Source organism: Pongo pygmaeus, chromosome 6 (assembly GCF_028885625.2).
Source record: "Pongo pygmaeus isolate AG05252 chromosome 6, NHGRI_mPonPyg2-v2.0_pri, whole genome shotgun sequence".
Taxonomy (NCBI): Eukaryota; Metazoa; Chordata; class Mammalia; order Primates; family Hominidae; genus Pongo; species Pongo pygmaeus.
This window is the reverse complement of record NC_072379.2, coordinates 42,987,082-43,002,941: the sequence shown is the minus strand read 5'-3', so window position 1 is coordinate 43,002,941 and position 15,860 is coordinate 42,987,082. Positions and strand designations below refer to the sequence as shown.

The window sequence follows — 15,860 nt, the reverse complement described above, 5'->3', positions numbered from 1 at the left end:
ATGCCTGGCTTCAAATGCCATCTGCATCCCGACGGCCCCACGGTGACATCTGTAGTGCGGCCGTGTGCCCGGAGGTACTGACTCCTCAGTACAACTGCCTACTCCACAGCTCCACTCGGATATAAATAGGCAGCACAAATGTAATATGTCTGAAAGAGAACTCTCCATTTCCTCCTCCAAGCACTCTGTTCTGGTGTTTCCCATCTCAGCAAATGGCACCCCGTTGCTCTGGCCCAAGGCTGTGGACTGTTCTTGGTGCCTCTCTTTTTCTCATCTCTCCCCTTAAATGCATCAGTAAATTCCCTTGGCTGTATCATGAGAATACATCCAGACTCTGACCTCCTCACCTCCACTACCACCCCCAGTATAAGCCACCATCACCTCCCATCTGGATGCAGAAGCCTCCAGACAGGCCTCTGCCTTCACTCTTGCCAGACTCACCTCTCTCCATGCAGTATCCAGAGTGATCATTTTAACACATCAGTTCATTCCAAAGACCCTACATGAAACTTCCAATGGATTCCCATCATACTTAGAATGAAATCTAAAGTCCTTCCCATGGCCTGCCAAGTCCGGCATGATCTATCGCCTGAGTGCCTCTCCAAACTCATGTTCTGCCATTTCCCCCTTCTCTCTCTGGGGTCCACCCCCACTGGCCTCTTTGCATTGCTCAAACAAGCCACACACCTTCCCAACTTAGGTCCCCTAAGCTGTCCCCCAGCTTGTGATGCTCATTCTCCAGGAGCTCACTCTTTTTCTTTACTCAGATCCTGCGTCATCCCCTCAGCAATGTTGATGCTCCCTGGTGCATTCAGAAGGAATTATTCTCCCCCCTCATTACTTCCCCAAAAGAAACCTGGAGCCCAAATTATTGGTGGGAGTTTAAGATGATATTTGATGGGGTAAGAAGTACACTTACAGATTCAGAAAATGATGAAAAGCTGCTCAGATGTGCAGAGTGGAGCACAAAGCCTTAGGGGTAAGACCTGCATTGCCTCGGAGGGCCCAGGCAGCCTTCCTCAAGTTTTCAAGAAAGGCAAGTTAGAAAGGAGTATATCGTCACCTGTTTAGATATATTTTTCCACACCCTATGTTCTATTCCAGTGGTTCTCAAGAGAGGTTGATTTTGCACCATCACTCGCCACTGCCAGTGGACACTGGCAATGTCAGGAGGTAGTTTGGGTTGTCACAGCTTGGGAGGCTGGTATTACTGGGCATCTAGTAGGTAGGGGTCAGAGATGCTGTTAAACATCCTATAATACACCAGAAAGTAAACATCAATAGTGCCGAGGCTGAGGAACCAACTCTATTCTTTTGAGAACTGCAAAAGACTCCTTGAAGGAACTTAACCCATGCAAGTCCTGGTCCATTACCAGGGAAGCAGTGTCTGGGAAAGATCCAGGAAGTATCAGAGATAGAAAACATGACTGCTACAGAAAGAATCTTCTAGAACTCAGCTGACCCAAGCCACCTGGCTGTCAACCTGCAGGTGGTAGGCAATGCATAGGTGAATGCAGTCCCCAGAGTCATGGCTTGGGAAATAGGACATTACAATGGTGTCCTGGAGGCATCCAGGCATGGATGCAGTTGTAGCAACCCTCTGGCCTCATTCACTGACCCAACAAAATGTGTGAACCCCCAAAATTTGCCAGTACAGTGCTTGTTTCGACAGACATTTGTGCTCCAGAAGATGCCATAGTGGTTAGAAGAGGCTTTTATAGACTAACGACTGTGTGCAGGGTTTTTAACAGACCTCAGTGTCCTGCCATATGTTCCTGCATCTGCCTCAGCCCCCATCTCCTCACCAAAGGCACAAGAGCAAAGCACATTATCACCAAATGCCCAGCCTCTTTACAGTGCCCAGTACACCATGTGATCAGCTCTCCAGGCAGGAAGACCCAGCTTTGGGTCTCCCAAGTCTGAAGCTTATCAGGGAGTATTTTTCATGCTGAGCTGTGATGCATCAAAAGATGCAGAAGCCAAGAATTAAGCAGAAGGAGACGAGTGGCCTGATCTGTTGGGGCAACAGATCAAGAAGAAGAGACTAAGAAGGTCACCCAAACCAGGAGACCCCTTGAATCAATCCTTAGCAGCCCAAGTTGAATGCCGGGAAATCAAACTGCCAGAAATGCCCTACAGAGCCTTTTCAGACTTGGCATATTGCCTGGGTGCTGCACGGAGGGTTTCACTCAATTTTTATATCACTTTCATATAAAAGGATTAACTAGAAGCCTTTTAAAGTCTTTTCTTTCACTATCCAAAATGTCCTTCCAGAGTATCATTAGGTCTTTTATTTTCTTGGCTTGGAGAGCTATCCTGCTTCCCCTTCCATAAATCTTGGCCTGTAAATAAGAGATTCCTCTTGCAGACTTCCCAACTGCATTTTTTTGTCATTACAAAAACTGCTTTCATTTAAATAATCTGTTGAAAAATACACTGAAATCATTACATACTAATTCCTGCTAAAACATATTCCCCCACAGTAGTTCATTGGAGAAACTGAAGAGGGAGAGAAGGAAGGGAGAGGGAGACTTGATATTTCAGCCCCTTGATGTAAAACATTTGCCACATCTTTCCATACATTGACTCAGCCCCTAAACTCTCCTCTGCAGTTTGCGCTTTCTGTCCATCTTCCTGGGTGGAGACCTACTGCAGATATTGGAAATTTGAGCAATTAACCTAGTCAAACAGGGTTCAAATAGTATGTGACATTTCAGACATTTTCTGTGGGTTTGTACAGTTGCGCTCCACTGGGATAAAACCAGATGATAATTTTCAATTTAATTCCATTCAACAAATCTTGATTGAGACCTTAACTGTGCCAGGCACCATGATACATAAATGCTGTTTGTAAGCAGAGCAGAAGTTTGCAGCAGGAAATTTCAGGCAAGCCCCTGTCAGCCCAATCCATGTTTTCACTCTTCAATTCAGAATGGGTTTTTAGGCCTAGGGTTCTGAGTGTGGTGTAAGAAACTAGACATGCCAGTCTATGGATAGGAATTCATTAGACGCTCAGGTGGACTGACCTCCACTAGTCCTTGTACAAAGGACTTTTAGCATCTTAGCAGCTGTCCTATACTGTAGGTGCCATTATGATTCCCATTTTGCAGGTAAGTTAACTGATATTAAACAGGTGTCCCAAAGTCACACAGGTCAGAAGATCCAAACCAAGGCAGCCTAACATCAGATCTTGTGATATCATCCTCCACAGCACATTGCCTTCCTTGGATTATTGGCAAATGGCCCAAAGAGGAGTCAAGTCAACAAACAGTAATGCACTCAAGGGGAGGGTTGAGTGTTTTTGGGGCCTTTAAGCCACTTGGGAAGATGGGCTGGAAATGTGTGAAACTCCATTACCTTTTGAACTCTCACTAAAATGTGCAAAACCCAGATGGAACTATGAGAAATCCTTGCCAATAACATTAGCTCCCTTCAGATCTCCTGCCGTAAGAGCCCTCCATGTATTTTTGAAAGGTCAGAGTGGCTGGAGTTTTCTTCAGCATAGGTCAAGTTCATCTCCCAGACATCTGGGGAGGTGCTGATGTGCGCACACCAAGAGTGACATCTGCTCATTCCCAAAGTTACTCCACAGTCCCAGTGCACACTGGGTCCAGGCTTCCCCTCAGGATCTATGAGCAGACAGATAAAGATGAAAAACATATATGTTTCCATCAGAGGGGAAAGGGCTGAACCAAGCATAGAGCATTCCTAAAAAGAAGTATTTTGCAGTGTATTAAAGGATAATGAAAACCACTATTTGCATGTATCGAGGGTGTCTGTACTGTACCGTGGTGGGAACATGATGGCACAGAGGTCCCATCTACGTATGTATGCCCCTGCTCTCGCCAACTGGTAATCAGGGGAAGAGTCATCTCAGGGTCATAAATGTCACCTTGGGTGACAGAGTTGACTCACTTTTTAAAAATATTTTATATATCACTCGTATTCTACTTTACACTAAAAAATACCAATTCTGTTATTGTTCTTTGGCAGGAGGGAAGGGGTTGATGATACCAAAAACAAAAACTTGCAACATACTAAAACCAAGGATATGAAAATAATTTATATCAGAGTCCAGGAATGTTCCCACAAACCACGGGGTTGTGGTTTGGATTGAGGAATCTAACCATGAACTGTCTGTGCTCTTCATCTGAAGGAAAACAGAGCATGCCTTCCACCCCAAGGAGACTTGGACTTCATTGATCCTCAATAGAAAGGATTTGGTTGTTGTTGTTAAATGTGGGTTCTTGGTATTTTGCTATATTGCTAATCTTTCTGTGGTCTCAGGTCTAAATGGGTGGAAACACATCTCGAATTTATAAATAAATAGAAAAATATGCTTTATGTGTTTCTTAAAAGTCAGGAATATGTCTTACTGTGATGGCATGTCAGAATCTCCTGGGAGGTTTCAAATTACACTGAAAACATTGCCGGAGAGAGAGACTCTTCCCCCTCCACTGCCCAGGGGAGGCTCCATTCCTGATCCATCCGGGTGTGGCTAGAATGGGGAAAAGGCTGGGACCCACCACCCACTGCTGGGAGGTTACATGGGCTGACCCGCCTTGCCTCCTCTCCTCAGCCACGTGTGCATGCATGTGCACCTGCTCGGTACCTGGGGGCTGAGGTCTGTCTTGTGAAGAGGAGTTGAAGGGCACTCATCGTTGGAACTTAGACACACATAGGAAACAGCAGAAAGCAGATTCTGAGCAGGAACCTGGGGGACCTTCAGATACAATAGCCCCCATGAGAAGCAGAAGAATGGCCTAGGGAGCCGGGGCGCCCAACACGGCCTGAGGGGTAGAGGTGAACATGGTAGCTGTTCCCTCCACCTACCAGGCCCTGGCTGCCCTAGGAATTCAAGGATGGTGAGCAAACTTCAAAAGCAGTCCCTGTAAACTCTTAGGGCCCAGGCAACTCCTCTGCAAGGCCCCTCTAAGAAAGCAGGACAACACGGAGGAGCCACTCCCTCCTGGCAAAGTAAAACTGAGCACAGGCCAGGAAAAAGCACAGACGCGGGGCCACAGCCTGGGCTGGCAGCGACGGCACCAGCACACGCAGCGCATGAACCACACGTCTGTGAGGTGCTGAGTTGCAGAGGCTGAGACAGTAGAAGCTGCGTTCAAGCAGGGCTGCCAGAATGTCAGCACAGAAAAAGCGGGGAGCAGTGCTACCCCCCAGGAGCAGGCCTGGCCTGCAATATCGGTCGAGACTCCTGAGATCCATGGAGAGAAAGGAGTGAGCAAAGCCCTGCAAGCTCACACACACAGGCTCTCGAACGGGGCCCTGGGGCCGGGTATTTAAGTAACAGACTCACACCCACAGGCAGGGGGAGTGGCTCCGCTACTTCTGTAGGGTCTTATTTTAGTTTATCCTCTGAACTCTATTTATGCCAAGTAACTTAGCTCGAAACCTCAACACTTAATTTTGCTTAAATTATTGGGATAGTTTCTTCATACCTAGACACACTATCTTAGATCCAGAGACTAAGGAAAAGTATTTTCTTTCTGTTTCATACTTCCTCCTCGTTTGTAACCTGTGTTAACAGCAAATGTAATCAACTTCCCCACAAGCAATTGTTTAGTTTAGGGGAGACAAATACAGAAGATAAATAAAGGAGGTGCACCATTACTAGAAGGTGTTTTCTCATTCATGGAATTGCACACACAGCAACTCATCAGCTATTGTTTTTTTTTTCCATCAGCTATTGTTTTAGATTTGAATTGTATAGTTGCTGTATTTTGCTTTCTACAAACATGTCCCAGATCATAGTTCATGGCTCTGGAATATATTTTACGGTATATATGGGACTGGCTTAGAGCCATCCCGTCTGTGGTTATGTAAAGCCAAACCACGTTATCATAGCTTTGTTGCAGTTATTTTAAAAAAAACTAGGGCTTGTTTGTTGCCCATATCAGTCCGAGAAACCAGTGTAATTCTGACTTTGGAAATTCCACCTTATGGTCTACCCAATTCAAAGCAAATACACAATTCTCTGTTGGCAGTCTGCGCTGCAGTCCCCTGTGCTAGGAAACCCCATCGCCACACCCCCTAGTTGAGAGGCATGCAACAGTGATCCCACCCCCTGGTTGAGAGTGGTCCTTGCTGCAAAGTGGTCCTTGCTGCAAAGTACTCGAGACTCAGATTTCCTCCCTGGTTGCTCATGATTGATCCGGTGGGCATCCAACCTGAGTTAGAACAGTCAGAGAATCATGCTGAAAATTTAGACCTAGGTCAGAGGGAGTCAAGTTGGTCTCTTTTGTGCTTGAACTCTGGGATGTAAACCATAGGAGGTGTTGGCAGTGAGAGAGGAGAAACGAGCTTAGAGGAGCCAAAGGGAGAAACTGGATGAGGAAGGGTGATATCACTCATGTCCCTGGAGTTCCTGAGGCCCAACTGCATTCCTGACCCTGGACTCCTTGAGACAACACCGTGGCCTTAGAGGGCTTAAGCTGGTTGAAGATTACCTGAACCAAAATGTATCTAATTAGCACAAGAGATGTTGGTAGCCAACATAAAAAACTAATAGCAAAAATAGGTAACACTTAAATAGTGAAGTTTTCCAGAAGAAGAAACTGAGAAGAGGGAGGTTAAATGCTTGCACAGGATCACACACCAGGCAGCCTGGCCCCAAAACCCAGAGTAGCAACCTCTCCATCGCTCATATCTCAAAATGGACACAAAGGAAAAGGCCTGGTCTGGTGTCAGGCAGATGTGGGTCAGTTTCCTCGCTGAACCACTTGCCTGGGGCTAATTATTGACCCTCGGTTTCTTAATCTGCAAAATGAAGATGACCAAAACCATAAAATAGAATTGTTGCAAGGGTCAATGAGATACTGTAAATAACCTGCCTTGACCCAGCAGGCATTTGATAAAAGTTACTTCTAATCTGTTTCCAATTTTTTGTTTATAATTAACTGTAGTGACTAGAACTGACAGAATATCGTGACGAGTGGTAGTAACAAGCATCAGTATTTTTACTGTTAAATATATTCCGAGATAGATGTGCTTTATTTTGTTAAGGAAGCATTGTTCTATTGCTGGTTTACTACAAAGATTTTTTTTTTCTCCAGAAATTGGTGATGGATATTTTCAAGTAACTTTCCAGTTTGTAACCAAAAAAAAGTCGTATGATTTTTGTCTTTTGACCTTATACTTGATTTTAGTAATAGAATTCTTAATATTGAACTATCCTTATCTAATTAAACATCCTTAATCATTTTGCATTGTTCTGGGAATGAACTAGTAGGTTCAATTCTCTTGTGTTAATTTAGGATTTATGTACAAGTGCAATTTCTCTAGTTTTCTTTCTTGTTTTATCTTTTCCAGGTTCCACTTTGTGTTTATGGTAGCTCATAATGATGAATTAAGAAGTTTTCCACCCTTTTCTGATTTCTGGAACTGTTGAAATAGCAGAAAGGTTTTCTGTCCTTGAGTTTTTGAAAGAACATGTCTTTAAAAATATATATATCCAGTCCCAGCATCAATTTTGGAAATAGTCCTTTATCCTCAAAGTTTCCTAATTGGCACTGTGGTTATCGATCTATTTAAGTTTTCTACATCTTCCTGAATAAATTCAAATAATTTTTATTTTGCTAGAAAATTTGTAATTCATTGAGATACTTAATTTTTTAGCACTAAGCTGAACATAGTAATCTCATTTAATGTTATCATTTATTCCATATCTGCATATATTTACTACCTGCTTTGATTCCCAGCTCTCTTTACTGGACCCTCAGGGGCCACCTCTAAATGTGGAAGCCACGGGCCCATCACCTCTGTGCTGACCTTTAGTCTTTTCCTGGTTTGGATCATCTCGGTCATCTCAACCTAGATGGCCACAACCCTACTATCATGTTAGAAGCATTGGTTACAATGCCCTAGATTCTATTTAGAGTAGGTGAGCCAATCTTCTATTGGAGTAGAAGATAACTGTTTTTATACACAGGTTGTGGTTACTGTCTTGGGGACTGGTCAGTTATGGGGTGGTCGGGAAAGGGCACCCAGGAATGAAGCACTGGTGGGGTACCCAGGCCCAAGGACCCATTGTCCCAGAAGTCCCCTAACCACAGTGCCCCATAGCACTTTCACTGAGGTTTTGTTTGCCTCTAGTCTCTTCAGAGTCAATAACACTAGCATGTTATTTCATGGAAAAAGAATCAACTACTTCAAACATATCAGTTTGAAGTGTTTTTATAAATATATTTATTCTATGGAATCAGACAATCTATTCATTTTAACGTCTTTATAGCAGCTATACAGTAGGAAACACTCTGAGTCTAAAAAGAGCCACATAAAAGGCATTGGAGATAGATTAGTTGGAAATTCTGACAGGGAGGATCTGAGAAAATTCACAACTAAATCCCGGATTAGGTGAAAACCTACTTAGAGTGGACACCAGGGAGACTCCAGTTATGAAAGTAGGTGCCAGAGATAGGCAAGGCCCACATGGTGGGGAAAGCATAGGGTGCTAGACCAGGCAGTCAAGAAGCTGGTTTAGGAGCAGGCAACAATGGAATCAAGCCCAGGTAGCCTCAGTATTTTGCTAAGCAGGTTAATTGCAAAATGCTCAGGAAGTCAATGCTCCGACAAGCATTTAAATCAGTAAAGGCACTTGCATCTGGAGGTGGCCAGATCTGTATGGCCAGTTCTTCCTAGCAGTGACCTCGTTCTGTCTTTTATGTGGCTGGCGATTTTAAAGAGTGATGCTCATTCAGCTTATCTCTTACCATGTTGTGATTCTATGTAACTCTTCCCCACTGTCTGCAAGCACAACTGCCATATGGGTTCCATACTCAAACCCTCCACCTGCCATCATGGACCTTAGGTAATGTAGATAAAATGCTTGAATGGGTAAGGACACACATCCAGAAAGCCTTCTGTGTCACTGGATCTGGGTCCTCCTCCAGTTCAGTGTGGGCTTTTTATCTAAGATTCCTGAATTCCCCTTCCCAGTGCTTTTCTCTTCTTGGGTCCTCATTCTCCCCGGTTGGAAAAAGGTTGTGGAAAAATGACTCAAGTCTGCTACGTGGCGGGGAGAGGAGGCTTCCTTTAGCCCCTAACAAGCACACAGGCATTGTTCATGGTAAAGCATAAGGAGGAGGAGAACAGGCGCCTCCCTTGCATCATCAATGAGAAGATTCCTTAAGCAGCTGAAGATGAATGCTCAAACACATCAAATAAAAGTGCAAACTAAAATATTTAACAATGTAAATTTCCACTTGCCCATTTCTCTGCCTTGTCTGTGTTCCAGGTTCAGGTTTAGCGGTCGCATCCTGGGCCTGGCTCTGATCCATCAGTACCTTCTTGATGCTTTCTTTACGAGGCCCTTCTACAAGGCACTCCTGAGACTGTAAGTGCTTTGCAGACCACACTTCCACCCCAGCCCTGTCTGCAGGGCAAGGACACTGACCTCTCAGGTGCCACTGACCCTTTTGTCACTGTTTTGCCCTAACCATTCCTGTTAGGGTTATGGTGGCTTCCTGTTCTGAGTGCTTAGATATCACATACATTTTTTAGCACAATAAAAAGGTATTTGGGGATTTTGTTGTTGTTATAGGGGAAGATTCTATTATCAAAATGTCATATCATGGAGATGAATCATTTTATATAAAATTATAATAATATTACAAACATTGCATTAAACTGTTAAGTAGAACTGATCTGTTTATAGCATAATTGTTTTAAAATGATAGTTTTCTCCAATTTTCAGGCGGAGTCCATGAGTCAATAATTATTTCATGTTTGTTATTGTAAACAATTTCACATTTCCTTTTCAAAGGAAAATCATTGAATGAACTAAAGTGACTGAATGATCTGATTCATCAGTGGATTCAAAAGTATCCAATTGTTAGGATAAGTCTGTGATGTTTTAGCCAGGAATGATATAACCACATTTTGAAGTGAGGTCTGGGCAGCCATTTGTTCAGTAATTCTGTTTGCCTTTCTCACTGAATTCACCCAGGCCCTGTGATTTGAGTGACCTGGAATATTTGGATGAGGAATTCCACCAGAGCTTGCAGTGGATGAAGGACAACAACATCACAGACATCTTAGACCTCACTTTCACTGTTAATGAAGAGGTTTTTGGACAGGTTTGTGTGACATGGGGTTTGGAAAAGGGATTTTGTTTTTTACTATGGAAAATACACATAACATAAAGTTATCATCTTAATCATTTTTAAGTGTAGACTTCAGTGCTTCAGTATATCCACATTGTTGGGTATCCAATCTCCAGAACTTTTTCATCTTGCAAAACAGAAACTCTACCCATTAAACAATAACTTTCCATTTCTCCCACCCACAACTCCTGGCAACTACCATTCTATTTTGTTTTTGTGAATTTGACTACTCTAGATACTTCATATAAGTGGAACTATACAATATTTGTCTTTTTGTGGCTGACTTATTTCACTTAGCATAATGTCCTCAAGGCTCATCCATGTTGTAGCATGTGTCTGAATTTACTTCCTTTTTAAGACTAAATAATACTTCATTATGTAGATATATATGTATACACACATATATACACAAATATATATAGTATTCTTCCTTTACATGTATATAAAATATTCCTCCCTTTTTAAAGCTGAAAAATATTTCATTATGTGTATATTATATATATATAAACAAATATATATACATATATGCCATATTTTGTTTATCCATTCATCCATTTGTCTGTTGATGAACATCTGGGTTTTTTCCACCTTTTGGCTGTTGTGAATCATGCTGCTATGAACATGAGTGTACAAATATCTGTTCAAGTCCCTGCTGTATATATCAATTCTTTTGGATATATACACAGAAGTAGGATTGCTAGATCATGTGGTAATGGGATTTTGTTTTTAAATTAGTGAATAAGAGATCTCATTCATTCAAACCAATTCCTTGGGAACTACTTCCTTTAATAAATCTGCCCGTGTCCCCTTTCTTCTTTTTCTTGTTATGACCTGGATCTACTTTATGGAGTTTTTTGAAAATCAAATATGATAATGGATCAGAAAGCATTTTTGTGAAGTACACTATACATATGTCAGGGATTTCTGCTATCTGTGCCATTACAGAAATGATTCTTTTTATCACATCCAGATAGCTACTCCTCCAAAATACATATATCTCAACACTAAATAATAAGATAAAGTTTCCCATTTGTTTTCTACTAGCATTTATATAACATCAAATCTTCTGATCAAATGGGTTACAGTTTTAACAGAAAATAACCATAGCCTCAGTAGATTTAACAAACAAGGTTTGAGGAACCTCATTTTCTAGACCTAAAGCCTGTGACATAAGGTAATTCGTAACAGGGGTTGTTGTGATAGTTAAATCAGAATGCTTTAGAGGTGCCTCACATCAATGTGGACAGTGCACTAGGTCGCTGCATGAGAATGAATGAATGCTGCAGGCCACCAAGCACCCGCATCCCAGTCAAGAATCTTGGCTAGGTCCTGGAAAACATTAACATTCTGTTGTATTTCTTCTGTAAAAACATGCCTCTGAAGAATGCTGTCTTACATATTTGAGAAAAAAATATTTCTTCCTACAACTCTGGAGAGCACATTTAAATATGTTCAAGAATATGCTACTCATGGCTGGGCACGGTGGCTCACACCTGTAATCCCAGCACTTTGGAAAGCCAAGGTGGGCAGATCACCTGAGGTCAGGAGTTTGAGACCAGCCTGACCAACATGGTGAAACCCCGTGTCTACTAAAAATACAAAAATTAGCTGGGCATGATGGCAGACACCTGTAATCCCAGCTACTCGGGAGGCTGAGACAGGAGAATCGCTTGAACCTAGGAGGTGGCAGTTACAGTGAGCCGAGATCGTGTCATTGCTCTCCAGCCTGGGCGACACACACAAAAAAAAACTACTCATTTAACTTTCCTGCCATGTACTCATTGAACAGGCAAAATACGCTGTTCTCTGTGCATGACCACTTTTAGCCCATCTTTCACATATGCCCTATTGTAGAGGGTAAGTTTGTAAAATATACACAATTACTTAACAAATTGTATTAAGACAACTGGGTAGCCATCTGTAAAAGTTTTAAATTAGATCCCTAACATAACTTATTACACTAAATAAATTCCAGCTGGATCAGAAACCTGAATGTAAAAATTTTTTAAAAAAGAAAAAAGAGATAATTTTTATTTTTAATATTGCACTAAAGAATGCTGATACAGATATGGCACAAATTCTCAGTCATAAAAGTCATCTGACATAGTCAAATATTATTTTTAAATTTCTGCATGAAAAACTATACTATAAACAAACTGAAAGCAACATAATGTTTGATAGATAACATAAAGACTATTTCTTTCAATATCAGAAGAGATCCCACAGATCAATAAGAAATTATCAGTCAACAACCTAATAGTAAAGTCACAAAGAATATAAACAGATAGTTCCCAGAAAAGGAAAGACAAGGAGATAATCTCATTTACAATTTTTTAAAATAAATTAACGCTATAGTGAGATACCATTTTCCCTCATTAGAATGTCAAGAATCAGAAAATTTAGCAGTATTTTGGGATGGTGTAGAGAAAGAGACCTTCCTGTCCATTGTAGGTGGAAGTGTGATTCACTCTCTATGAACGGCACTTTGGTGATATCGGTTCATATTTTAAATCACATGCCTTTGACTCAGCACACATGTCTAGAAATTTGTCCTACCGATATATTAACACCTAATTAAAATTACTAATATATTAGGATCTTCATCACAGCCTTGTTGATAGTTGAAAAATATCTGTAACGGTCTAAATGTCCAGCAGTAGAGCACTGGTTAAATAAATGATACATTTACTAAGTGGAGTAGTGAAATCATATGGGGTTATTAAAAAGCATGAGGACACCCCAACCCCTCAATTAACATATAATCATGAGCAATAAACAGGGTACACTAACAACAATAAACAAAGAAAAACACAGGTCTAAATTGGCATGAAAAATGTCCAAGATATAGTTTAAAGAGAAAAAAAGATAGTGAAGAACAGTGTGTAAAACACATTACTGTTTACAGGGAAAAAGAGTTTATGTTGGTCAGGCACAGTGTCTCATGCCTGTAATCCCAGCACTGTGGGAGGCAGAGGTGGAAGGATCTCTTGAAGCCAGGAGTTCAAGACCAGCCTAGGCAACATAGCAAGACCCCATCTCTAAAAATGTTTAAAGATTATATACATACATTCCCCAGCATATGCATAGAATCTCCCTTGAAGGGAAATAGAGATGACTGTCTCCAGAAAGGGAGAATGCATGGCTGGGAGGTTAGGTGGGAGAAAAACTGACTTTTCATTTTATGGCCTTCCACACCACTTTAATTTTATTCCATGGCCATATACTATCTATTCAAGAAAACGAAGTCAACTACAAATAACTGAATGCATAAAATTAGAGGAAAAAATAAAGTTGAAGATACAAAAGAGCAATCCTCTAGTGTAAAGTGTAGGAACTCGACAACTTAGGAAAAAAGCTTAAATGTTCCCAGTGCTAAAAATAAGGATGTGTTGTAGATCTACAATAATGTACAGTTGACCCTTCAAAATGCAAAGGTTAGGGTGCTGAGTCCTGTACAGTTGAAAATTCATTCATAACTTTTGATTCTCCAAAAACTTAACTACTAGTAGCCTGCTGTTGACTAGAAGTCTTATTAATAACAAAAATGGACAACTAACAAATATTTTGTAGGTTATAGGTGTTATAAACTGTATTCTTACAATAAGGAAAGCTAGAGTAAAGAGAACGTTATTAAGAACATCATAAGGAAGAGAAAATATATTTTCTATTCATTGAGTGGAAGTGGATCATCATAAAGGTTGTCTTCACTTTGAATAGGCTGAAGAGGAGCAGGAAAGGAAGGTTTGGTCTTGCTGTTTCAGGGGTGGAGGAGGTGGAAGAGGGGGCAGGAGAGGCAGGCACACTTGGTGTAACTTTATGGAAATACATTGTAATTTCTGTCGTTTTTGCTTTTTCCTTTCTCTAAAAATGTGTCGATATAGTACCAATCCTTCTTCTACCAATCCTTTGCTTTAGTTTCAGTGCCCATATCTAGAAAGGTTCATTATCATAAAAGAAGTCAAAAGCAGTCAAACAATCAGAACCATTCTGCCAGATTGTCTAACATCGATTTGTTTTCTGGCACTGCTTCTTCTAGATCTTCTTCCTCGTCACCTGGCACTGGTTCAGAAGCACTCATTTCCATCAAGTCATCTTCTGTTAGTTCCTCTGGCGTGATGTCTGTCAGCTCTTGAATTTCTCCAAGATCCATATCTTGAAACCCTTTACCCCCAACCTTTTTTTTTTTTTTTCTTTTTTTGCCATATCCACAATCTCTTTCATGATTTCCTTGATGGGCTCTGTCATAAATCCTAGGAGGCTATACACAACATTTGGACACAGTTTTCTCTAGCAGAAATTTATTGTTTGGGGCTTGATGACTTTCATGGCTTTTTCTATAACATCTTCAGTGGCATAACTTTTCCAGAATTTCACAATGTTCTCTCTATTGAAGTCATCCATAGTGTTGACATCCTTTCCATAGAGTGTCATGTGTAATGAGACTTAAAGTTCCTATGACTCCTGATCTAAAGGCTGAATTAGAGACGTTGTTTTGGGGGGCAAGTAGACCACTTTGATGCCTTGGTGTTGAACTCAGGGGGTTCTGGGTGGCCAAGGGCATTGTCCAATATCAAAAAAAAAAAAAAAAAACTTTAAAAGGCAGTCCCTTTCTGGCAAGGTACTTCCTAACTTCGGGAACAAAGCGCTGACAGAACCAATCCAGAAAAGAGGTTCTCATTATCCAGGCTTTCTTGTTGGCAGCTGGTGTTATCTTTTCTCTTCAAGGTTCGGGGGTTAAAGCTTTAATGGATAAGGGCAATCCTGATCATAAATCCAAATGTGTTTGCACAAAACAGTAGAGTTAGCCTATCACTTCCTGCCCTAAATCCTGGTGCTCACTTATCTTCCTTACTAATAAAGGACCTTTGTGGTGCTTCTTTTCCAGAACAGGGCACTTTCGCCTGCATTAAAAACCTGTAAAGGCAGATATCCTTTCTCCTCAGTGATTTTCTTAACAGTGTCTGGGAATTCGTCTGCTGCCTCTTGGTCAGCACGAGCTGCTTCTCTTCTTATCTTGACTTTTTTTCAGCCAAACCTGTTTCTAAAATTATCAAACCATCCTTTGCTGGCATTAAATTTTCCAACTTTAGATCCTTCACCTTCCTTTTGCTTTGAGTTATCATATAATGACTTTGCTTTATCTAGAATCATATTAGAGTCTACAGGTATGTATGCCATTGTTCTAGCAATACTGCACTCACATAAAGGCTGTGTTTTCAGCCAGGCATGGTGGCTCATGCCTGTAATCCCAGCACTTTGGGAGGCCAAGGTGGGCAGATCACAAGGTCAAGAGATCGAGATCTTCCTGACCGACATAGTGAAACCGCATCTCTACTAAAAATACAAAAATTAACCGGGTGTGGTGGCACGTGCCTGTAATCTCAGCTACTCGGGAGGCTGAGGCAGGAGAGTCGCTTGAACCCAGGAGGCAGAGATTGCAGCAAGCCAGGATTGCACCACTGCACTCCAGCCTGGTGACAGAGTGAGACTCTGTCTCAAAGAAAAAAAAGAAACAAAAGCTGTGTTTTCAATATGAGATAAAAATGTATTCCACAAAAAGTGCCAGGTTTTCATACCTGCTGGCATAGCTGCAGTGATGGCTTCATGAATTTCCTTTTCTTTTTTTACAATGATCCCTATGCTGGATTCATTTATTTTGAAAAGATGGGCAACCACATCTGCAGACCTCAATCTGTGGTGCCTATCAAGTAATTCAGTTTTCCCTTGTAATATCATGATTTT

At 41.4% G+C, this 15,860-nt stretch overlaps 1 protein-coding gene across 4 annotated transcripts in view; it reads left to right on the top strand.

Annotated features, from left to right (window-relative positions):
- HECW1 (HECT, C2 and WW domain containing E3 ubiquitin protein ligase 1) overlaps window positions 1-15,860 on the top strand; it is a 460,467-nt gene that overhangs the window by 426,465 nt on the left and 18,142 nt on the right. For all 4 annotated transcript variants that reach the window (XM_063667367.1, XM_054495635.2, XM_054495637.2 and 1 more), the window contains 2 exons: window positions 9,251-9,349; window positions 9,962-10,091. In XM_063667367.1, coding sequence (XP_063523437.1) covers window positions 9,251-9,349; window positions 9,962-10,091 — 229 coding nt within the window. The remainder of the gene's footprint in view (window positions 1-9,250; window positions 9,350-9,961; window positions 10,092-15,860) is intronic.